This window comes from Dromiciops gliroides, chromosome 2 (genome assembly GCF_019393635.1).
Source record: "Dromiciops gliroides isolate mDroGli1 chromosome 2, mDroGli1.pri, whole genome shotgun sequence".
NCBI classification, from domain to species: domain Eukaryota; kingdom Metazoa; phylum Chordata; class Mammalia; order Microbiotheria; family Microbiotheriidae; genus Dromiciops; species Dromiciops gliroides.
The window spans coordinates 463,314,819-463,340,372 of NC_057862.1; the positions used below are offsets into that span (position 1 = coordinate 463,314,819).

Below are 25,554 nucleotides of genomic sequence, written 5' to 3' on the forward strand. Positions count from 1 at the left end.
ACTATGAAAATTGAAAGGGTTATTAGAACATGGAATGTCAGAACTGGGAGGAGTCATCTTAGAGAATATCTAATCAAAGTCTCTGTGTAGTTAGGCAGAAATAGTAAAAAAAAAACAAACAAGCAAACAAACAAACAAAAAAAACCCCACTCTGGGCTATGGAATCAGAAGACCTATCAGTATGACTAAGGATATTACTTCCTCTCACAGGGCTTCAGTTTCTCCATCTGTAAAATGGGATGATTGTTGGATAATGCGTATACTAATTTTGTATATAATTTTTACAGGGCTATTGAGAAGAAAACTATAAAATTTTATAGAAGTGTATACTGTAATGATTGCTGAGAAAATGGGGGCTCAGAAAGGGGAAGTCATTTTTCCCAAGGTCACAAAATGGTAGAGACAAGAGCAGAATCCAGTTTTCACTCCTATCACAGCAGGGAACAGAAATCTTGCCCCTAGTACCAACTAGACTCCCACATGCCTTATCACCTCCATTTCAATCTGCCCTGTGCTGTCCTTTTTTCCTCCTGTCCTTAAAACTGGTTCCCCGGGGCTCCCAACTCTCAAGGCCCCAAGACTGGGAATAGGAGGGACATCAGGAATAGCCGCTACCTCCTAGGGTAAGGCAGCTGAACAAATGTCTGGCCCTGCTAGGGACGGGGACATTAGAGGAGAAGAATGTGTACAGGATGAGGGTGGGGGGCGAGGTAGGGTGAGGGAGGGCTGACGCTTTCATTGTGTCCCAGAGGACAGAGAGGTGTTCCAGCCAGACTTGGTCTGTCTGAGTCTGATGATGTAGACTTTACTTGGGGCTGTGAGGGAAAGGGAGGAGTTTACTAAGCTGGGAAAACCAAAGATGACAAGGCGATGCCAGGCCAGTCTTTCTGCCCCTCCTTCAGCAGCACTCACTGTACCACCTTTCAAATGCTGCTGATGCATATGCATACATATAAACATACACAGACACAGACACAGACACAGACACAGACACATACACATATACATATGCATATACAGACACAGACACAGACATATACATATACAGTCATTCTTTCCACACAACTTTCCCCATTGAGGTTTTGATATATCACAGGTCAGCATAAGAAATCCAGTGGGAATTTGGGGGGAGTTTAGCGGAAGCTGCAGACAATGTGAAGGTCAGCAGAAGACAGAAAAAGTTTAGAAATTCATGCATAAATTATAACTATAGTATTGTATAATATGAACATATTTCATCTTTTAATACCAAAATAATTAAAATTTCTTCTCTGGTACAAAGGGAAGGCCAATTTTATGCGGATTTTCCAGATCGCAGGAGAGCCATGTGCCTAACCCCTGTGATATGGAAGGCATAACTGTATGTGTGTGTGTGCATATTACATACACACACACACACACATATATATATATATACATATACATATGTGTGTATTTATGTGTATATATATATCCACACAAAACTTTTTTGTTATTTTTTAAGCAAAAAACAATTTTTAAATATAGTGACAGAACAAATTATAACAGCCAGGAATTTTTGCAAAACACCTTCCTTTCAACCACTCTAGAAAGAAGGCAATTCAGGTATGATTCTCCTTGTTTACTGATTAGGAATTTAAGACCCAGGGAGGCCCTGTGACTTGCCCAGGGTACCATGCTGAGTAAGTGGGGGATCCATGAGTCAGATGCAGCATTTCTAAGTCTGGAGCCTTGATGACCAGACCATGTAGCCCCTGGGTAGAATGGAATAGTTAGCCCTATTTGGCAGATGAGGAAATTGAGGCCTGGAAAGCTAGAGTTATCTGTCCATGCTTGCACAGTCAGTAAGTAACAGAACTTAGGCTAGAGTCAAAATCTCCCACCTCATTTCATGCCTGGTACTCTCGATCCCTCTATCCTTGGCATTTGCCAATCCTCTGGGGACAGTCCTGGCAGAGGGGGAAGGAGGCTAGGGGGGAAATGATGGAAAACAAGGACTACAACATTCATCCTGCTTATTCTCACCACTGGGGTTCCTGTTGAGCACCCCAGATGAGGACCAGAGTGGATAGGGAGAGAAAGGATGCAGGGGAGGGTAGGAGAAGGCGATGGCTCCAGATCATGTGGCCCTGGACCCAGGTGGCTTTGGAATGTACCCTGAGGGGCTGCCCGGGTAGGCAATAATCCAGGGCCATGAATGGGGAGCCCAGAGCTGACTTGAAGGGTTTTACGCTTGGCCAGCCCACGAGCTGGTGACACAGCAGATTCCAGAGGCCCCACCTGGAACTGCAGCTGGACCAGCCTGGCCTGGCCTGTCCCGGGAGGGATGGGTCCAGCCAGCATAGGGATTTCTCAGCCCCAGCCTGATGGGAACGGCTTCCACCCTCTACTCCCAGCCCAGGGGCGGTCATTGGTACTAGGCAATAACTGTCCTCCTTCCATCTGAATTCTTTCTTAAGATACTAGAGAATCTGTAATGGGAAAAGCAGCAGATTTGGAGTCAGTGTCAGCTGTGTGATCTTATGCCAGTCACTTCTCCTCCCTGACTCTCCGTTTCCTCCTTTGTAAAATGAGGGAGTCAGACTAGATGATCTCTATGGGCCATTCCAGGTCTAAATTCACTACTTTATCAAGTAGATATTGTGATCTCTTCCTCTGCCTCCTCTTCTTGTTTCTCCTCCTTTTCCTCCTTGCCTCCAAGTCTCCACCAGATTCAGGCTCTACCTGAGGACCTTAACCTCCCCCAAGATGGGAAGGACCAAGTCGGGTAGGTGAATGTTCATATCATCTGTCCCATGAGTTATAGAATCATAGAATTCAGAGCTAGAAGAGACCTCAGAGGGGGGCAGCTAGATAGTGCAGTGGATAGAGCACCAGCCCTGGATTCAGGAGTACCTGAGTTCAAATCCGGCCTCAGACACTTAATACTTACTAGCTGTGTGACCCTAGGCAAATCACTTAACCCCAATTGCCTCACTAAAAAAAAAAAAAAAGAAGAAGAAGAAGAAGAGACCTCAGAGGCCTCCAAAACAACCTCTTCCTTGCTCAAAGTCACAAAGGTATAAAGCGACAGAAGGAAGATTTGAACCCAAGCCTTCTGAGACTAACCCTGGAGTGAACTTAAGCCAATAATAAACACAGAGGCCTAGAAACCCTGCTGAAGGGGGGAGGGAGAGAATTTAGAATACATAATTTTAAAAAACCCAAATGTTAAAATTTCTGTTTATATGTAATTGAGAAAAATAAAAATTAAATGTGAAAGAAAGAAAGAAAAGGAAGGAAGGGAGGGAGTGAGGGAGGGAGAAGGGAAGAAAGAAAGGAAGTCAGGAAGGAAGGAAGGAGGGAAGGAGGGAGGGAGAGAAGGAAGGAAGAAAGGAAGGAAAGAAGGAAGAAAGGAAGGAAGGAAAGAGGAAAGGAGGGAAGGAGGGAGAGAAGCAAGGAAGGAAGAAAGGAAGGAAAGAGGGAAGGAGGGAAGGAAAGAAGGAAGGAAGGAAGAAAGGAAGGAAGGAAGGAAGGAAGGAAGGAAGGAAGGAAGGAAGGAAGGAAGGAAGGAAGGAAGGAAGGAAGGAAGGAAGGAAGAATTCATGCTGAAAGATGTTTTGAGGTCTATGGGACTGAGCCTCTGGTCCGTGTATCTGTAGGACCCAGAGAGGTGTGTTTATGTATGTTCTTTGCAAAACTATGCATGTGTGTGTCCTGGGAGTAGGTCTATTTGCAGAGTAGGAATATATTTGCCTGTGTGTAGAAAAAAGAGTTAGTACTTAGGGGCTGTAGACAATCAGATTCTTGGAATTGGAAGGTGGTGTGGAGAAAATCCAATTCATCCTCCCACCAATTTCAGAATATTATTTGTTGTAAGGCATCTTCCAGGTCTGATGTTTTATGTCAGCTGGTGACTCAGTAGATAGAGCACTGGGCCTGAATTCAGGAAGACCCAAGTTCAAATCCAGCCTCAGATGCTTACTAGTCATATGACCCTTGGGAAAGTCACTTGACCTTTGTTTCCTCATCTGTAAAATGAAGATAAAAGGCAGCCAGGTGGCCAAATGGGATAGAGTGCTGGGTCTGGAGTCAGGAAGGCTCATTTTCCTGAGTTCAAATCTGACCTCAGACACTTTACTAGCTGCGTGGTGCAGGGTAAGTCTCTTGACCCTGTTTGCCTCAGTTTCCTCATCTATAAAATGAGCTGGAGAAGGAAATAGCAAACCACTCCAGTTGTTTTTCTGCCAAGAAGACCCCAAATGGGGTCACAGAGAGTCAGACACAACTGAAAACAATCGAACAACAAAAACGAGGATCATAATAGCACCTACCTCCCAGAGCTGTTGTGAGGATCGAATGAGATCATATTTCCAAAGTGCTTAGTACTATGCCTAGCATATGGTAGGCCCTAAATAAATGCTTATTCCCTTCACTGTCCCCTTCTAAAGTGAGAGAAGCATAACATTCCAGATTTGGAAAGAGGTCATCCCTCCCAACCCAACCTGTTTCAGCTTGAATAAAGCCCAAGGTCCCTCTCAGCTCTGACATTCTACACTCTAAAGTGCTGTCCAATGCCAACATTCCATGTCCTCTCTGCTGAGCTCCCTTCTAGCTCTGCCATTTGATGTTCTATGCCAAGTCAAAAGTACCTTCTGGCTCCAAGGTCCCGATGTCTAAGCTAGAATTCTAAGCTTTCCTTTAGAGAACACTTGAGGGCTGCTCTGCCTGGCCAACTTGCTTATGTTTGTATATATTTGTGTAGAGAGGCAGCTCTCTTATCCTTGCAACTCTTTAAAAAAAATTTTTTTGCAGGGCAATGAGGGTTAAGTGACTTGCCCAAGGTCACACAGCTAGTAAGTATCAAGTGTCTTAGGCCAGATTTGAACTCAGGTCCTCCTGAACCCAGGGCCAGTGCTTTACCCACTGTGCCACCTAGCTGCCCCTATTCTTGCAACTCAAGACTTACTAGGGAAGTATAAGCAATTCACAAATAACTAGAGGGTAGAAGAAGACATTGGGGAGGTATAAGTAAACTGCCATCAGGGTGACCAAGTCACACAAAACTGGAAGATCAGAGAATGTTTCCTGGAGGAGGTGATATTTGAGTTCAGCCTTGAAGGATGGGTAAAGCTTTGAATTTGGAAGGACCCCCTCTGCCAGGGTAGACACTTCATTTCCCCTTTGAGAGTTACTGAATTTGAAAACAAGAGTGAAACTAGGTATATGAGATAGAATATTGATGCTTTTCCTTTTGTATCTTTTTGGTTATTGGGAGTGAAAGTTGGGGTGGGGGAGAGGCAGGATTGGTATTAACTATATTGGTGGAAGATAGAGACATTCCTGTGCCTAGGACCTGGGTTCAGATCCTAGCTCTGACACTTGCAATGTTCACGGTAAGAAAACAAGCATTTAGGGGCAGCTAGGTGGTGCAGTGGATAGAGCACGGGCCCTGGATTCAGGAGGACTTGAGTTCAAATCCAGCTTCAGGCACTTGACACTTACTAGCTCTGTGACTCTGGGCAAGTCACTTAACCCTCATTGCCCTGCCAAAACAAAATAAAACAAAACAAAAAAACCACATCAAGAAAACAAGCATTTATCAAAGCACCTGCCATGTGCCAGGGATGGTGCTTTATAAATATTATCTCATGGACCTCTGCAAAGTGAGGACATTGGACTCGATGACCTCAAAGATCCCTTCCATCCCTAAATCCTGTGACCCTATGATTCTTAGGAAAGAGATCTCTAGCCTTTCCAGTCAAATGGCCCAAAGACCATAAACAACCTCTTTCCTCTAAGACCCCTTCCTCCAGCCCCCCCATCCCCCTTGAACTCTCTTTTATGTATTGCCTTCCCCCCCTTTGAGGGCAGGAACTGTCTTTCTTTTGTCTTGTACTTGTATCCCTAGCACATAGCACAGTGCTTGGCACATAGTAGGTACTTAATAAAGGCTTACTGACTGACTGGTCCAGCCTTTGTACACACACTTTGAACAGGCTCCCTCTCAACCTCTCAGAATTCTTATTCTTAGCTGCCTTCAAGGCTCAGCTGAGGAGACACTTTTTTTTTTTAGAGTAGAAACTGTTACTTACTAGCAGTGTGACCTTGGGCAAGTCACTTAACCCTCATTGCCCCTCCCCCCAAAAAAGAGTAGAAATTGTTTCATTCTCTGTATTTGCATTTCTAGCACCTAGCACAGTTCCTGGCATTTAATGGGTGATTAGTAAATTATTGTGAATTGATTCCCCTACTTTACTCCTTGCTCTTTCCTCAAGTTATTTTATATTTACTTATCTGTGTGTATATTATATCTATCACTCAGTAGAATGGAAGCTCCTTCAGGACAAGAGCTGTTTTTTTTTTTTTTAACTCAGTGCTTAGCACGGAGTGTCGAACATACATCTGTGTGGGGAAATCCTGGTGTGAGAATCCCCTTCATCAATGCAGAAAGCATCTGGTCTATGAGTAGATAAATCATAAGGAATCTGCCTGAGACTCAGAGAGGATAAGAGGACTTTGCCTGAGTCACGCACAGCTACTGTTGGAGGTAGGATTTGAATCCAGGTCTTCCTGATGTCCATGTCCGCCTTCCATCTGTTAAAGTATGGTACCTTTACACCTCATGCATAGTGCTTATTACTGTATTTGTGATTAATAAGGATCAGACTGAATGTGTTAAATTCCAAGTCCTTAGGAGCTTCTGAGATAGGACCCAGGGCCCTGGGCCTCCCAGTGGCTCCAAGGGAAAGGAGCCTCTGCTCCCATTTACAAAGGGTGGAGGGAAATGTCTTTCCATATTATAAAACTGAATGCATCGTCCCATAGAAATATTCTTTCTCAAGATGGTTCAGCCCTGTAGTATTATTAACACAGCCCTGTACTCAATCGCTTTCTGTTTTCAATAGACCTTGGTGTGTACGTTGGCCTGGAAACATGACCACCATTGTTTCTATGGGAAAATACTTGGAATCTAACCCCCTAACCAGTTGTGGAAGGTCTGTATCATAGAATACCAGGTTAGGACTGAAAGAATCCTTAGAAATTAACTAGTCCAGTCTTTTCATTTTAAAAAGGAGGAAACTGAGGATCGGAGAAGGGAAATACTTTGCCCACCGTCACCCAGAGAGTTAGTGGGGGAGACAAGACTGGAATCCAGGCCACCCGGCTTCTGGTCCCTTGTACTGTTCTGCCTCCTAGGTATGTGAACATGCTTCTTGCTCTGTATATATAGTATTGGAATATGTATGTCTTTTGTATGTTTGTGTGAATGTGTGTATGCTCGTAAATGTGTGTTTAAGCTGAACTGAAGGATTATCTACATTTGTATAATGTTCAGAGGTATCTTCATTTACATGTGTATAAGGGTCTTACACAAAATAAGTAAGCCCTCAATAAATATCTACTGAACTGTGAGTTTAGTGTAGAGGGTGTTTTTTATATGCCTATAATTTGTGTTGGGCAGCAAGGTGGTGCAGTGGATAGAGTTCCAGGCCTGAAGTCAGAAAAACTCCTATTAAAAACTGGCCTTGGACACTTACTAGCTATGTGATCCTGGACAAGTCACTTAACCCTGTTTGCCTCAGTTCCCTCATCTGTAAAATGAACTGGAGAAGGAATTGGCAAACCGCTCCAATATCTCTGCCAAGAAAATCCCATATGGGGTCACAAAGAGACACGACTGAAACGTGTAAATAACAAAATAATTTGCGCCAAGGGTAAGGGCAGAATGGGTTATGCAAATAGGGAGATTTGAACATATGCTGTGTGTATTTATATATTTGGGGAGTAGATGGGACTGTAATTGATGCAGGTATAGAAATAATACAGGGACTGTGGATTCTAGATATGCGTGCAGTGTCAGGGTACTACTGATGAGTATTTGTTTGTACATAGGAGATAACTGTACATGGTTTTGTGAGGATGTATTAGGGGATGAGCATGATATCGGGTATCTATATCTGGGTGCAGGTGGATAGAAAAGACAAGAAGAAAGAGAAAGAGAGGCCCTGGATGGGGGGTGACTCTGAGGGTGGGTTTATTTTCTGAGCAGCCTGCTTCTCGGAATGCTTCACGGTCTGGTGAGCCCTCCCACCTCCCAGCCTGTGGACTCCTTTTTGCTCTGGCACAAGATGCAGCCAACAACCCAAGCCACAGCTGTGCTACTGAGGGAAGCCAAATGTACTGTACTTCTCTCCCGAAGCTCCCTCCCTACCCCTTAAAGAGGACTGCCTTAGGATTCAGGAAACCAGGGCTTCCAAGCCTGACCCTGTCACTAACTTACTGCAAAGGGCTTCCCCTCTTTGAGCCTCAGCCTCTTCCTCTATCAATTTGAGGGGGTGGTACCAGATGATCTCCAAGGTCCCTCCCAGCTCCGGCATTCCATGTTCTGTACTCCAAGATCTCTTCCAGTGATAACTTTCTATGTCCTAAGATTCCTCCCAGCCCTGACAGTTTATGAGTCTATGATCTCCTTCTAAGGAGTGGATGCTCCAGGTCCAGTCCTGTTCAGTAAGAGGATAGGATGAAGCTGTAGAAATGGAACAGATGTTCCTGGCACATCAGGGATTCCTGATCTAGGGCCCAAAGGCAGAGCCATTCATTCATTCAACAGACCTTTATGGAGTGCCTTCTGTTTGCATATCATTGGGGAAGATGGAAGACTTCCATAAGTTTACATTCTTGTTCATATGGAGCCCATACTCTGGAATGGATCTATACCCCAAATACACATAACTATTATACACAACACAGGGAAGGGTGGAACACTAAAGGATGGGCAAATAGAAGGGAGGGGGTTAGACAAGCTCATGGGGAAAGGTAGATTTAAAGCACTGCTAAAAAAGGGCAAATCAGGCTGTGGGAGCCCCTTGCCCCAGACCCCAGAGATCTTTCTTTTCATGTTGGTTAAATCTCTTTAAATGGGTAATTAAGGGGACCTTTGATCAATGGAACTAAAATAGATTAGGGACCACCTTGTTGTTGTTTGTCCTATGTTCTCAAAGAGGACCATGGCATCAGGAGGTGATGTCATGACTTGTATAGAATTGGATTTAAGTGAGGCAGGGCTGTGCACAGTCACCAGCCTCACTCTCTCCTCTGGAGCCATCTGGGTCCAGTGGCAAGATATATATCAGGAGGACTGGAGATGGCCCCCAGGGATAGCCTACAATGAGTTAAAATGTTACAGGCAGGCTTTAGAGCTGAAGAGGACCTTAAAGATCATCCAAGCTATGCCTATTCTTTTTTTATTTTTAGTGAGGCAATTGGGGTTAAGTGACTTGCTCAGGGTCACACAGCTAGTAAGTGTTAAGTGTCTGAGGCCGGATTTGAACTCAGGTACTCCTGACTCCAGGGCCGGTGCTCTATCCACTGCGCCACCTAGCTGCCCTGCCTATTCTTTTACAGAGGAGAAAACCTAGAGCCAAAGTGGCCTCAGTGACTCTCCCAAGGTTACCCAGGTCATGAGCAACAAAACTAGTATGTTCTTTCCACGCCACCACATAGGTTCTCAAAAGGCCACCTTCTTTGCCCCTGTCCCTGCTAACTTCCCTCTCCCTCAACTCCTACAGGCCCAAGACAATCAGCTAGGTTTGCTCAGATAGCCAGAAGCTGCTCTGGATGCTGAGACCAGAGTTGAGTCAAGACATATGTTCACCCTTAAGCCAAGTGTGAAAATTGGGCTTCCCCTGTGTGATCAGCCCTTGGAGTCTGGGAGCCTTCCTTGTAACACTGCCGGCTTGACTTCTCCCCACATCGCTCTCTGTGGGCTACAGAGGAAAGGCTTGTCTGGCATTCAGAATGTGAGCATTTATAAAAGTCCCGTTACAAAGTGAACCTTGTTGGTTTGGCTGCCTGTGTGTTGTGTCTTAGGTGGCTGATTAGCTTGCCTACCTCTAGGCCCGGTTTCAGCCTGGGATGCACACCTGCCAAGCTAGGACAGCTCTGGTCCCTCCTTGCCATGGATCCCCACCCTCCCCTCCCCTCGCTGCTTCCCCCCTAGGCAGAAGAGGCTGCTTTTCTCTGCAGGGAGGGTGTGCTTTGGCAGCCAGGGCTGTCTGGACTGTGGGAGCTGAGGCTGGGGACCTGCCCGGGCTGGGAATTCTGAGCGTCTGGGAGGGTGTCTGGGAGAAAATGGAGCTCAAAGTTCAGCCCCTCTGGCCCCCTGCAGCTCCCCTCCTGTGTGTTCAGTTCTGGATCCTAAAGGAGCTGAGGGAGGTCAGGGGGGAAGCGTCCAGACCCAGACAGGGCAGCCTGCACTCAAACTCCGGCAGGAGTGAGGGGAGGATGAGGATGCTGCCAACAAGGCAGATGGAGCCGTCCACTCTGAATTCAGTGAGTGTTTACTGAACCCCCTTTCTCTGTGCCTATCCCTGACTTCAGCACACGTGGGGGAAATATAAGAAACAATCCTGGCCCTCCTCGGCGAACTCACAGTCCCAATGAGACAAATATACACATGAAGGCCCTAACAATATAAGGCACTGATAGTGTAATGGAAAGGGTCTTGAATGGGAAGTCAGCAGAGGCTGGTCTAAGTCTTGCCTCTACCGTTAATTCACTGTGAGACCTTATGCAAGTAACTCTCCCTCTCCATGCCTCAGTTTCATCATCTGTAAAATGGGAATGATAATCCCTGTCTTCTACACTTAATAGGAAGGTTGAAAAAATCGAATGAGAGACTTTGATGGATCTATGATCTAACAGGGATAGACATGATCCCTACCAATGCAGATCACAATCCCTTCACCCCTTTCAGTCTTGTGCAATTCTCATCATGTCTTTTTGTAAATGCTTGATGGGGAATCTACCCAATATGCCCGAGGTCTTTCTCTGGTTCTTTGAAAGAACCAAAACCAGATTAAATGCTGAAGAAGTGCCTTATAAACTGTAAGCACTCAGACACATCGAAGGAGCGAAAATGCTTCACACCAAAATAGATCCTATTTGTCAACCACCACCTGGGTCCCACCCCATAAATGCCCACCATTAGAGGGGAGAGTCAGAGAGGGCTTACTAGTACTGGGTCCATTCCCACCATCCACTAAGGCGGCTTCCGACTGATGAATAACTTTATAACCATCAGAGGGGCTGAGGGAGCCTGTGTGCAACCCCTTCCCCCTCCCCATCACTCTAGATGGTCAAGCAGATGCTGAATGCTGAACAACCTAACAGAACCACTGCAGGAAAGATACTTGCTTGGATTGTGATGTTTTCCAGCTCCGATAGTCAAACACGACATTGTATCCAAGGTCCCATCCAACTTGAACTTTCTATGTTCTCTTTCTAAGGTCCTTTCCCGCCCTGACATGCTCATATTCTCTCTTCTATACCTTAAGGTCCATTCTAGCCACCACTGACATTTTGTGTTTTCTAACCTTGTCTTTAATACTTGAATGCGAATAAAATCCAATTCATACTTTCCTGTCCTCACACATCTCATACATAGAGTGGACTAGCCCAGCTCTAAATATACATGGGATGAAAAAGGAATAGGAAAAAAGAGTAGCCTGAGGCGGAGGGGGGGGGGAAGGAGAGGGAGAGAGGGAGAGAGAGAGAGAGAGAGAGAGAGAGAGAGAGAGAGAGAGAGAGAGAGAGAGAGAGAGAGAGAGAGAGAGAAGAATGGGGAGGGGAAAAGCCCATAAATTTTCTGGCAGAGAGCACACTTTCCAAACCCTGAGTCTTTAGTCTTTCCCTGAGTTGGAAGGGGGAGAGGGATTGGGATTGGGGTGGAGGTGGGGGTTGGGGTTGGGCTGGGGAGGAGGCCGAGCACACGTCAGATGCCATCAGCTGCCTGGAAGACCTGCCTGTTTTAAAATCCTCACTCACACCAGGGCCGGCTACAGTGTTTGAAGAGGTCAGCTTGCCTCCCCAGCCAGGCGGCAGCAGCCTCAGCGACTCCCCTGCCAACCGGCACTTCTCAGCCGGCTTTGGCTCCCTCCCCTCGGTATGCAAACTGGGCCCAGCATCCGCAGCTCTCTGCTCTCTGGAGGAAGGACCTGCTCTCTCATTCTCTCTCTGTCTCTCTGTCTCTCTGTCTCTCTGTCTCTCTGTCTCTCTCTCTCTCTGTCTCTCTCTCTCTCTCTCTCTCTCTCTCTCTCTCTCTCTCTCTCTCCTATTTTCTTCCATCCTTCCTTCCCTTCAGGAAGGATGCAGCCTGAGAGGATAGGAGGCTCTAGAAACCAAGAGACCCTCCCCCTCCTCCTGCCCCCATTAAGGAACTGAACCAGGTTGGGATTGGGTTGAAGTGGACTTGGTGGTATTGGGGAAAGGAGGGGGAAAAGTGGCTGGGAAGAGACTGAGCCCTGATAGGAGCAGCTTCAAACTCTCTCCATATCTGGGTCCCCAGTAGGAACAGACTCATAGTTTTCCTCTTGAAGAAAACACGTCCTGGGACATTTGCTCCCTTTGACTCATTAAAGGGAGGACAATGGGGTGGTAGTGGTTGTTTTCAAAGAAGATGGTCCTATGTTGGAGACAGCACGATATCTGGAGTCAGATACTCCTGTCATTGCTGTGTGACCTTAGGACAATCACTTAACCTTTCTAGACCTTGGTTTGCTCATCAACAAAATGGGTGGGTTGCATGGGATGACTTCTAAGATCCTTACCAGCTCTAAATGTATGATCTAATGAGCCTTTCCAACTATTCTGAAGTTCTATGGTCCCTTCCAGCTATAAGCTAAGTCCTATAATCTGCTTTTAAATCCTATTTCTTTTGGGGGGGGTGGGGAGTATCTTTTTGCATCTTTCCTCTAAAGAAGGAGCATTCCTAGAGATTGGTTTTGATCAGCACTGTTTCTGTGTATGTCTCCTACAACCTCTAGATATCCTGTTCTGACCCTGACTGGGAAGCATTTCAGCCTAGGAGGATCAGGTCCCTAGCCTACCATGTCTTTGCTACATGGCCCTCTGTGCCTTGTTGGTATTCTCTTCTTGGGGAGCCAGAAGGTGGATGCTCTGGTGCTTCCCAATACCACTCTGGTGCTGACCCAGCCTGGGGCCATGCACTCTGGGCTGGCCCTAGGTCTGTCCGTGACCAGGCCCCGAAGGAAGCGACATATCTCAGCCCGAGACATGAACGCACTCCTGGACTATCACAACCGCATCCGGGCACGGGTGTATCCACCTGCCGCCAACATGGAGTACATGGTGAGTGCCCACTTTCTGCTCATCCCCTTCTTCTCATCAAGCTATGCATTCTTGCTCACCTGGTGTAATTCAGCCCAAACGTTGTAGGTTGAGACACTCTGTTGTACCCTAACCTTTTACCAGCCTGCTCCAACCAGTCCACTTGTGTAAATTTCCAGCAGTGAAGAGAGCAACAAGACTTAATATTCCCAGTTTATGTGTTGGGGAGCCAAGGCCTCCTGGTAAGGAAAGCATATGGAACAGGTGCCAATAAGTCAGGAACACAGAGGCAAATCCCAACCCCCAGTCCTGACTTCCATCCCAAGGCAAATACCACCAGCTCTAGATATGATTATGAAGGGATTCTTCACTCTGTATGTATCTTGGACCCCTTGGGCAGTCTGGTGAAGCCTGTGGAATCCTTCTCAGAAGGGCATTCTTTTTTTTTGCAGGGCAATGGGGGTTAAGTGACTTGCCCACGGTCACACAGCTAGTAAGTATCAAGGGTCTGAGGTCAGATTTGAACTCAGGTCCTCCTGAATCCAGGGCCAGTGCTCTATCCACTGCACCACCTAGCTGCCCCACAGAAGGGCATTCTTACATGCATAAAAATACATAGGATTACAATGGAAATCAATTATATTGAAATAACAGTTACCAGAATATTTTTTAAAGTTCATGAACCAGGGCAGCTAGGTGGCACAGTGGATAGATCACTGGCCCTGGATTCAGAAGGACCTGAGTTCAAATCCAGCCTCAGATACTTAACACTTACTAGCTGTGTGACCCTGGACAAGTCACTTAACCCCAATTGCCTCACCAAAAAAAAAAGTTCATGAACCATAGGTTAAAAACCCTTTCAATAGAGGGAGGATACAGAATTGAGGTCAAAGACCTGGAAGAACCAGGGGTGGGAGAGCTGGTCTGCCTTAGATAGGCAGGGACCACCCCCTGGGGAGGGCCAGGAGACAGGAGGTAGTAGGCTTTCTCCATTGCTCATAATCCTAGACTTTCTGGGCCAGAAAGGTCCTTAGCATTATCTCAGTCCCTCCCTCTGTCCAATTGTCTCTACCCCAACCCGGACAAATAGTCATCTAGTAACTTCCTAGATATCTCCTCTGAAACAGATTGCAAGGCCCCCACAATAGCCAGTGTCTCCTACTCCTGAGGAGGAGAAATTCTATCAGGGCAGAAGGTTAATTAGTTATGGTCCAAAGCAGAGCAGGAAATGTCACAGGGCATGATGGGAGGGAGAAGAAAAGATGTACCCAGTAGGTTATCATTGGGAAGGCTCAGAGATGGGTGATGGGTTCTGGGATTTGGGTCTAGGTTTTAACAAGTCCCTTTTCTTCCATTTATCCCCTTTATAACAAGGGAAAAATAAAACAGCCTGCATTTCAATACTGTTTTTATGGATTACAAAGTGCTTTGCATGGGGGGCAGCTAGGTGGCGCAGTGGATAAAGTACCGGCCCTGGATTCAGGAGGACCTGAGTTCAAATCCTGTCTCAGACACTTGACACTTACTAGCTGTGTGACCCTGGGCAAGTCACTTAACCCCCATTGCCCTGCCCCAAAAAACCCCAAAACAAAGTGCTTTGCAACATCCCCATGAGGTTAAGTAACACTAATGTTTTCCCATTTTACAGAGGAAATTGAGGCTCAGGGATATAGAGCAACTTGCCAAAAATAACTAGAACTCACACCTAGGTCTTCTAGCTGCTCAAAGCCCCAGGATCAATCATTCCATTCAGCCACACTACCTCTCATTGGTTTTAGTGACTTGTCCAAGGTCCCCTGAAGAGGCCCTGAAGCCCCAACAAGAATCCAGGTCTTCCAACTCCATGTCTAGGGCTCTTGCTACTATACCACCTTTCCTGAATCCATTATCAAAAATGGAATATCTTTTTGGAGTCAAAGGACCTGGGTTCAAATTCTAGCAGAGTAGTCCTTGGTCAAGGTCTGCCTTGAGTGGCTGGCCAGATCAGCTGAAGCCTGGGCATCACGGTGTATCTGGGAACACGGGCCCCCACAGCCTGATGATTCTTGAGTCTTCTGGACTAGAGAAAAGATGTAGGGGCAGCTAGGTGGCGCAATGGATAAAGCACTGGTCTTGAGTTCAGGAGGACCTGAGTTCAAATCCAGCCTCAGACACTTGACACTTACTAGCTGTGTGACTCTGGGCAAGTCACTTAACCCCAATTGCCTCACACAAAAAAAAAAAAAAGAAAAGAAAAAGAAAAAAATGTAGAGGAGCGGGGAACGTGATCATTATTTTCAAGTATTTTATTATAGTTTTCTTGGAGTCTTTCACTTCCTTTCAAACTGAAGTGCCACCTTTCCTGACCCCTTTCCTCCCTTTCTTGCTAGTGCTCCCCCTTGAAATTTCTATGTATTTCTCTATTTTATATTTACTTATATGTGCACAAGTCATTTCCCCTGATAAAATGTAAAAGCACCTAGAAGGCTGTTCCATTTCTGGCTTCATTCATATTCCCAGCAGCCAGCACAAGGCCTGGCCCATTTACAAAGCTTTATAAATGCTTGTTGATTGATTGATTGAAAGAAGGGCTGAACCACTTGCAAAGGCAGATTGCACAATTCAACATAAGGAAGAATTATTTTCTGACAATCAGAGATGTTCAGAAGCAGAACGGGATCCCTTGCGAGGCAGGGAGGGGGCTTCCTATTATTGGAGAATTTCAGTGACCATTTGTAGAGGAGATTCCTGCCAGACACAGGTTGGGGATATCTCCTGTAGGCTCCATTCTAACTCTGATATTTTGTGATTCCTTCTGCTAGATCTGGGATGAGCAGCTGGCCAGATCAGCTGAAGCCTGGGCATCACGGTGTATCTGGGAACACGGGCCCCCACAGTTGATGAAATTCTTGGGCCAGAACCTCTCCATTAATTCTGGACGGTGAGTGACTCTCTGGCTTTTTTTTTTTAACTTCAATCATTGAGCATTTATTTTATCTCCCAGTCACTCTTCACTCCCTAGGGGAAGAAAAAAAGGAAAACAAAAACCTTGTAACGAATATGCACAGTCAATCAAACAAAGCAAATTCCCATATTGGCCATGTCCAAAAATATGTCTCAGTCTGTATATCTAATCCATCCTTTTCTCTCAGGAGGTGGGCAACATTCTTCATTGGTCTTTTGGAACAGGATCGATTGTCTTGATCAGAGGCATGATGTCTTTCAGAATTGTTTGTTTTTATGATGTTGTTATATACAGTACAGATTGTTCACTTGGTTCTACTCACTTCAGGTTATACAAGCCTGCCCAGATTTCTCTGAAACTCTCTCTTTCATTTCTTGCAGAACAAGAGTATTCTATTCCATTCATATACAAAAATTTGTTCCACCATTCCCCAATTAATGAGCATCCCTATAGTTCTGAGTTCTTTGCCACCACAAAAATTTCTGGCATAAATACTTCTGTACATTTAGATCCTTTATCTCTTTTTTTCTGGTATCCTCCCCATCCTCCTTCTGGGTTTCTTCAAGCTAACATGCTTATTCCCTAACCCCAGGATGATAGGCTTCCTAAATACACTTCATTCACAGTGTAAGACAGCAAATATTTCACCCCCAGCTTGCTCTCCCATCCCACTGCCATGAGCATCTTTTCCACAAGACAAAGTGACAGATTATCTGTTATTTTGAATTGGCTATTACTGCTTCCTTCCATAGTCTGGTCAATTAAGTTGTAGAGAAGGCCCTGGGTCCTCCCCAGAAGGTCCTTCCAACTGAAGAAACTTTTCTCAGTTCCAGAGATTGGTCAGATACTAAATGCCCCTGACCTCTTCTTCATAAGGCCTGAGGGGGGCCCAGAGAGGGGTTGTAGCTCACTGTCTCTGAGGATCTCAGTTCTCTCTTCCCAATGTATTTGGTCTCTTATCTCCAAAAGTTATGGAATGTCTGAGAAGGAAGCCGCATTAGAACATAGAATATTAGAGAATGAAATACAGAATGTAGAGAAAAGAACATAGAATGTTGGAACTAGAAAAACTTAGAACATAGAATGTCAAAACATAGACAGAAAGGATCATAGATTTAAAGCAGGCATTACCTAGTCCAACCCCTTCATTTTACACATAGGGAAACTGAGGCCCAAAGAGGTTAAGTAATTTGTACAAGATCACATAGGTAATGACAGAACTGGTCTTCATATCTTGGGGTGTGTGGGGAGTGCAAGAAGGACCCATACCTCTGAAGTGAGAGCTGCTGAGCCCTTTTCAGGGCTGCTCATCCACCTTTGGTGTCTACCTGGCATTCAACTCTCACCTGTGGCTCCAAGAAAGTGTAGCATGCACAGTGGCCACACCCTGGTAAACCATCTCAGGATACAGGCTAAACCTGGTTGAGGGTAACCAATGGGCCTCAAACCCATTGTTGAATTAGGGGAATGTCTACCTCAAGCATATGAAGACTTCCTTGGCTAAATGGATGGATGAGAACAAATTGTTCCAATGGCCACGAAGATGGTTAAAGCAGACACTGTGGAGCGCTTTGAGCTTGGTCAGACATTGAAGGTCACCCACTGCATCCTGGGCCACTGCCAGTCTTTGGTTTTGTTACTGGACTTCCATGACTCTGGAAGAGAGAGTAAGACTGATGACTTTGTGCAACTCTGCCTCACTGAAATGCAATTCACCAGATGCAATGTCCAAGTCAAGACATCACCCCACGATGTCATTGGTCCTCTTCAAAAATGAAGGACAAATGGGGCAGCTAGGTGGAACAATGGATAAAGCACTGGCCTTGGATTCAGGAGGACCTGAGTTCAAATCCATCCTCAGACACTTGACACTTAACTAGCTGTGTGACCTTGGGCAAGTCACTTAACCCTCATTGCCCTGCAAAAAAACAAAAACAAAAAACCAAAAAAAAATTAAGGACAAACAACAACATTCATATCTATGTTCTCAGACACTCAATCTACTCTTTTCATGGCACTATGGAAAGGGACATTCCATTTCTTCCAATCTTATTTTACAGATGAGGAAACCTTCCCATAATGGAGAAATAATTTCTTCAAGGTCACTCAATGAATTAATATAAGATCTGGAACTAAAACCCACATCTCCTGCACTCAGTTCAGGGTTCTTTCTGTTACATCTGAAGTCTTTCTCACAACTCTTCCCTCTTTGTTATGCCTTTTCTTCTACTACCAGGTACCGATCAGTTGTGGATCTAGTAAAGTCTTGGTCAGAAGAAAAGCAACACTACTCATTCCCCAACCCGAGAGAGTGCAGTCCCCGTTGTCCTTGGCACTGTAGTGGCCCAGTGTGCACCCACTACACTCAGGTACATTCAGGGTTGGAGAAGGAGGGGAGGCCCTCTAAGTATGGAGGATATAGTGTCATGGTCCACTTTAAAGGGATGGACAGATCTCTTGAGCATTATGAAAAGAAAGGGGAAAATGGTGAATTTAGAAGGAAGAAAGTATTGATTGAGTGCTTACTATGTGAAGAATGCATAATAATGGAGATACAAATAGAAAATGGGCCTTGCTTTTGAGAAGTTCACATTCTAACTGGGGAAATGATGTTACTAGAGGTTTTTAATACCTCTATGGCCATTTGTTAAATAGATGGGCTCCTGAAAAGTTACAGTCATAGAATGTTTCTGCTAGAGGAAACCTTATAAAGTAAGTTGAATTCTGGTAAATCAAATCCTTTTGTAAGTGCACTAAGGAACCCATTGGCTAAAGGAATCCTGCAATGAATTCTTCTACAAAAATGAAGAATTATTTGTAATGTGGATACACTGAAATTTACCTTTTATGAAAGATTATATTTTTCATGCATGAAGTTAGAGTGAGATAGACCTGACAACCACTGGGATCTTTGAGGTGTCTTTGTTTAGCCTCAATGAAGTCTAGTTTTGAAGCAGGCAGAAAAGTGGAGCTCAAGGTGGTGGGGCAATGGCAGGTCCCCCCCCCCCCCCCGCCACTACAAATTACAGCAAAACTGGATTGGATATCCTCATTTCAAGTCTAAAAATAACTTACCAACTCCTCCCATGACCCCTCCCCAGACCACCATTGAGCTCAGGGTCTGGCATGGGGGTGAAGTCGTGCTCTGGTGAACCTCCAACGCTCCCTCTGTCTGTTCCTTCCCAGATGGTGTGGGCATCCTCCAACCGGTTGGGCTGTGCTCTCCACACCTGCAAAAACATCAGTGTTTGGGGGAACCCCTGGCGCCAGGCTGTATACCTGGTGTGCAACTATGCCATCAAGTAAGTTCTTAGGCAGAAGGGAGTGCAGAGGTAAGGGGCAGCTGCATGGAGGCAGAGTTTGGTTCTGATGCAAGGGAGAAGGATCACTCGATATGTAATATGAATCCTCTGCTGAAGTCCTCCTCCAATGCCTCATTGTGGTGGGAGTGGGGAGGAGAGGGGTTTGCTCCTGGGTTCTCAAGGGCTTTGGCATATTTTACTAAGCTGGAAAGCCTTCAAGTTTGGACCTAACAATGGACTTAATGTCTGTCATTCAAGAATCAAACAAGCTAAGTTTGGAGATGCTCATCTCCAAGTGGGGACTATGATCTGTATTGGTAGCAGAGTAGCCATACAGACAAAATAATACATTCATGAATATGGAACCCAAACAAAGGAATTGTTAAACTGGGCTATATCAAGTGTTAGATGGCAGGTCACCTACTAGTATTGTTACCTAGACCTATTAGATGCTACAAATGGAATTCAAATCCCATGAAAAAGAATTCCACAGGTCAGCATCTTGTTGACCAGAATAAGTAGGTGAAGGAGCTTACAGAGAGATGAGGGTTGCTTTGTTAACTGTTGCAACACAATGGGGCCCATAGATCCAGACAAAAAAGAAGGATCCACACTTCTGAGAGCTGCTGATGTGAACTCATTGAATTCCTACATGCCAAAGAAATGTCCATGGTCCTAGGGAGAAGGATAAAAAGGTACCCAGTTGCTAAAGGAAGATCCTGAACTCTCAAAAATTCTGTAACTCCAAGAGTCAGAGTACCCCTGGGGTACTATAATTCTTAGATTCCTTGGGGCTAGCCATCATCATAACCACTTTGCTCAGCGAACATAGATTTTTTTCCCTTCAGTGAAAATCACTATGGAAATAGACTTCATTTTAGAGAATGTGCTTAAGGGTCAATTTTACTTGATTACTAATATTCTAGGTAGTCTTGGGTAGAAAAAATTTCAATATCCTAAAAATATAACTCCATGGGAGCCACATTCCTAAATTATATAATATTAGAGTAAGACTTTAAGACCTCAGAGGCCATCTCTATCTGGCACCCACCCACTCATCATTTTGCAGTGGAGGAAACTGAGGCCCAGAGAGTGGGAGTAACAGAATTCAAAGTTATACTCCTAGTAAGTAGCAGAAACAATATTGGAAGACAGGTCTTCTGACTTCAGAAGCCATGTTCTTTTGATCAATCAATCAACATTTATAAAGCACCTACTATGTGCTGAACACTATCCAAGGAGCTAGAGCACAAAGACCAAAAAATAAAATAAAATAAAATAAACCCTGCCTTCAAGGAGCTTATATTCTATTGGGATAAAACAACATGTATAGACAGATGATAGACAGATAGATAGACACACACAAATTAAATTGAAGGTCATTAAATACAAGGTGATTAGGGAGAGGGCACTAACAGTTGGAGGAGAATCAAGAAAGGATTCCTGTAGAAGGTAGTCGCTGAACTGCATCTTGAAGGAAGAGAGTAATTCTATAAAGTGAAAATGAGGAGGGAGCGCATTCCAGACATGGCAAACAGTTAGTACAAAAGTATGGAGATGGGAGATGAAATTCTACACACAGGTCAATTTGACTAAATTATACAGTGCAGAAAAAGAAGTTATATATAATGAGACCAAAAAGGCAGGTCCTTGTGAAGGGCTTCAAAAGTAGAGAGAATTTAATGTGTATCTTATCCTAGAGGCAATAGGCAATCACTTAAGTTTACTGAGTAGAAGGGTGATATGATCAGATCTGTGCTTAAGGAAAATCATTTTGCAAGCTATGTGTATGATTAATTAGAGAGGAGGAAGAGACTTGAAGCAGGGAGACCAAAGAAGAGGGCACTGCAATCATCTAGATATAGGGGGATAAGGGCATGGACTAAGGTTATGGCTGTTGAGTAGAAAGAAGGGCTTAGATTCAGATTTTTTTCCATTATTCCATAATGCCCATTTCTAGCAGGCTCCTTCCTCCCTCCCTCCCTTCCTCCCTCCCTCCCTTCCTTCCTTCCCTCCTTCTTCCCTCCCTCCTTCTTTCCTTCCTTCCTTCCTTCCTCCCTTCCTTCCTTCCTTGTCACTTTAAGTTTTATTGATATGTTTTGGTTTTATATTTCATACATTTATAGATTGTTCCTAATTCATAAGAGGTTTCTTGTAAGAAAGTGAAACAGTTGAGTCAAACTAATAATACAGTGACCTCATCTGAAAGTGCACACAACATTTCATATCTACAACACTCCCCCTCTATTTGAAAAAAAAAATGAACAAAAAATTGAATTTCTCTCTCCCACTCCCATGCCACTTAAAAACTCAAAATAAATTCCTCCCAAATTTGTGTATATGTGTATAAGTGTGTGTATGTATGTATATGTACACACATACATACATACATGTGTATGTGTGTGTGTGTGTAATTTCTCATTCTGCTCCCTAAATACATCACCTCTCCATCAAGGTTGGCATGTTTCATCACTGTTCCTCTGGAGTGAAAGATGGCCATTGTATTGATCAGAGTTTTTTAATTTGTTTTATAGCTTTTAATTGTATAAATTATTTTCATGGTTCTGTTCATTTCATTCTTTATCAAGTTTATAAAAGTCCTCTACATGTTCATTTTTGTAATATGATGTTATAGTATAAATTATTCTTCTGGTCCTGTTCTCTTTACTCTTCATCAGTTCATATAAGCTTTTTCAGCTCTTTTCGAAACCCTCTATTTCCTCATTTATTACAGGGCAATAGTACTTCATTATATTCATACACTACAACCCATTCAGCCATTCCTCAGTTGTTGGACATACCTTTAGTTTCCAGGGTGTTTTTTGCCACCGCAAAAAAAGAGTTGCTATAAATATTTTTTCCATTGCCAATTAGTTGCATGGTCTTTAAGTGCCCACTGCATGCTCCTAGCCTCCGTCCAATTATATCAATGCTGGTATTTATTTTCTTCCAGAAGCCAGAATTTCAAAACTTAGTGGATTCCTCTGGAAGAGTTCCCCTCCCTTGAGGGATGAAGACCAAGTAATTAATCAACCAATGAGTAGTATTTGCTGAGTTGCCTGTTCTGGGTAAAGGGGGAAGAAGGAGATACAAAGATCCTTTGTAAGATGTGGCTCCTTCCCTCACAGAGCTAATAAGCTAGTTAGGGAGACAAGACTGACACACAGGCAAAACCCACTAACCCTCAGGTAGTCTAAGCACCTAGTGGGTAGAACAATCAGGCAGGACTATAGGAGCTCAGCATGAGGAGAGATAATTGAAGTATTGGGATAATTGAAGAAGTCTTCACAGAGGTTTTTAGTTGGGCCTTGAAGAATGGGAAGAATTCAGAGAGATAGAAAGGAGATGAGAAGATTCCAGTGGGGAATGATCACAGCTTGAGCAAAGGTGCAGAGGGTAGAAATACAGGATGTTTTTGAGAGATAGTGAATAGTCCTAGGAATAGATAAAGGACTAGTGAAAGATGAGACAGAAAGTCTGAAAGGGTAAGTTGGTGCCACACTGTGGAGGACCTTAAATACCTAAGGGGTTATGGCCTTATTCTGTAAGGTCCCTGAACAACAGATAGATAATACATAATCGTGTTATGATTGTGACCCTTGTTCATGAAGGTTATGCCAGTGGATTACAAGTTTCAGCAGGTTCTACTAAATTGGAAAGGCTTTGTGTACATACCTGGAGACAGACCATGGGTCTACCATCTGACAATCAGGCTAGTTATATTTAGAGAGACTCATTGTAAGAGGGTTGGCCATAGCAATTCATGACATTTATCAACTAACGTAGGGGGATATGAGGATGTCTGTTGAAATCAGGGGCTTTTGAAGTATTGAAATGATAGAGAGCCACTGAAAATTCTTGAGGAGGGAAGGGCTGATGATCCAAGTTGTGTTTCAGGAAGAGTAACTTAATATTGGGCTACAGAACAGAGTGGAGCAAAAAGATTCTAGTGGGAATAAGTACAGATGGTAAGGAGACTCACCCCTCTGTATTGACAACAGACTTGTATTGGTTCTTTTTCATCCCCAAGCTGATATGAAGCCCTATCTTCTGAGATCTCTTTATTTCTTTTAGAAAAATATTTTCATTTCCCAATATACTCCAACCCAATGAACCCTCCTTTATAATAAAGAAAAATGTTTCAGCAAAACCAACTAATTGAACAAGGGATCCCATCTGTGTATGTAATATTCTTTACTTCTAGTCTCCCACCTTGCTCTACTGGGGGGTAGGGGATGGGAATGTGTACTTCGTCCTCTGTTTTCTAAAACCAAGATGGTTCATTGCAATTACTCTAAATGTAGCTGCTTTTAAGGGTTGTTTTCATTTATATCAGTGAAATTGTGGTGTCTTGGTTCCATTTTCTTCACTCTGCAACACTTCATATGGGTCTCTCCAGGATTTCTTGGAATTTCTCATATTTGTCATGTCTTACAGCTGACAACAATATCCATTTCTGTTCCTATCCCACAATTTCCTCTTCTCTTTCTAGGGGCAACTGGATCGGGGAAGCTCCATACAAGATGGGGAAACCCTGCTCGGCCTGTCCCCCCAGTTATGGTGGCAGCTGCAACAACAACATGTGTTTTGCTGGGCTCCGATCCAACCGACTTATCTGGTTCTAATCACTCCAGGGCTGGGGCAGCATCCTGGATCTAGGCTTCCCAGACAGGGCAGGCCAAGCCACCCCTCCAGCAGGGTCACACATGACCCAAAAGACTATATAGAGTAGAATAGTTATTTATATTGGGGAGATCACCTCTGGCTGTCCACAGCCCACCCCACCTCTCCACCCTAGGCCAGTCCTCCCCTTTGGGACTTTATTCCAGAAGTCCTGGCAGAGACCAAGTAGAAAACAGCATCAATATCTTTCTGCTTTCCAGTTATGCTGCTGCTTTTTCTCCTTTGGGTGCATCATAGCTCTGCTGATTCTTTCCAATTCTCATCTCAGGTTTACCCAATTTTTAAGATGGTCAGGTCTAGAAGGGACCTTAGAGATCATCTAGACCAGTGGTCCCAACTTTTTATATTCCTTAAAGCCCTTTCAACAACAAGAACAAGAAGTAATTTAATATGTTATCCATGACACTCTGCAATGATTTACTGCTTAAGATGCCATTGAAGAATTTAGCTCAGATCTCTCAGACCACCAATGAAAATCCCCTAAGGGTTCATGAACCACTAAATGGGAACCACTGATTTAATCCAACCCCCTCATGAACAGGAAAATGAGGCCCAAAGAGAAGTTACTTTTCCAAGTGGCAGGGCCAGGAATAAAACTCAGCTCTCCTGAAAAATCAAAAACCTAAGTTGGGGGAGTGAGGACCCCAGATTTAGGGCTGAAAGAGACTTTTGCAGCCACTTTCCTCCAATCCAACCTTTTCCCTATATTCATAAAACAAGGAGACTGTGATTTATCTAATGTCACACAGGTAGTAAGGAGCTGGAATTTGAACCCAGGTCTTATGACAAAATCAAACAACTTTTCTACTACATCAACTCCTTAGGTAATGTCTTTCTCTCTGCCCCTTCCTAGCCATAAGCTTTTCTCCTGCCTGCCTCACTACAATGATGAGAGTGGGGATATGGTTGCCAAGTCAACAGCCCACTTCTAAGCAGAAATAGTTGTCATTTCTTTCAGACATTCCTCCACATAGATGGACAAATTTGGAACTGCTCAGCAAGAGCTGGGATATAAAGTGAGATGGGGAAGAAAAATCCCAAGGGGAAGAAACAGACATGGGAAATGGCACCCCCAGGTCTTTCCCTTCTTACTAGAGTACTCCTATATTCCACAAAACACCCATAGACCATAGTCAGTCCCAACTCATCAATCCAACCCTAGCTAATGGGTGATCAACTTATGCCAGGAACCTTTAAGTGCCATCCAAAGCTTATTGTCCTCACAATGATGGGAGTTTTTCCGGAGTTTCCTCAATAAAGAGACAAGAAGAGGCAACTGGATTGATTCTTTCTAATGTACCCCAATAAACTTTGGTGGTCAAATGGGGTGGAAGGTAATTGAGGGAGAAAGTGTGAGGATGGAAGACAGACTAATATGAATGAAGAATGGTAGAAAACTTGGTAATTGAATTCTACAAGATGTCTTAGACTTCCAAGATTGAAGCAAGGGATGGTCAGAAGGGACCCAGGAAGAGAAGATTTCCCCAAAGTGTGATCAATCCCCTGATCTCAAACTCCAGAGCGTGTGCATTTATA

The 25,554-nt window shown here is 44.3% G+C and overlaps 1 protein-coding gene across 2 annotated transcripts in view; it reads left to right on the plus strand.

The window, feature by feature from the left end:
* The window catches only part of R3HDML (R3H domain containing like), a 53,272-nt gene extending 27,992 nt beyond the window's left edge, over positions 1 to 25,280 (plus strand). Inside the window, exons 2-7 of one of the 2 annotated variants that reach the window (XM_043986321.1) lie at positions 7,035 to 7,158; positions 12,786 to 13,110; positions 15,891 to 16,009; positions 18,270 to 18,402; positions 19,220 to 19,335; positions 23,828 to 25,280. In XM_043986321.1, coding sequence (XP_043842256.1) covers positions 12,850 to 13,110; positions 15,891 to 16,009; positions 18,270 to 18,402; positions 19,220 to 19,335; positions 23,828 to 23,960 — 762 coding nt within the window. In that variant the 5' untranslated portion in view covers positions 7,035 to 7,158; positions 12,786 to 12,849 and the 3' untranslated portion in view covers positions 23,961 to 25,280. Of the gene's footprint in view, positions 1 to 6,939; positions 7,159 to 12,785; positions 13,111 to 15,890; positions 16,010 to 18,269; positions 18,403 to 19,219; positions 19,336 to 23,827 lie in introns of those variants that run through there. The other variant, XM_043986320.1, reaches the window with a different exon arrangement.
* The last annotated feature ends 274 nt before the right edge of the window (positions 25,281 to 25,554 follow it).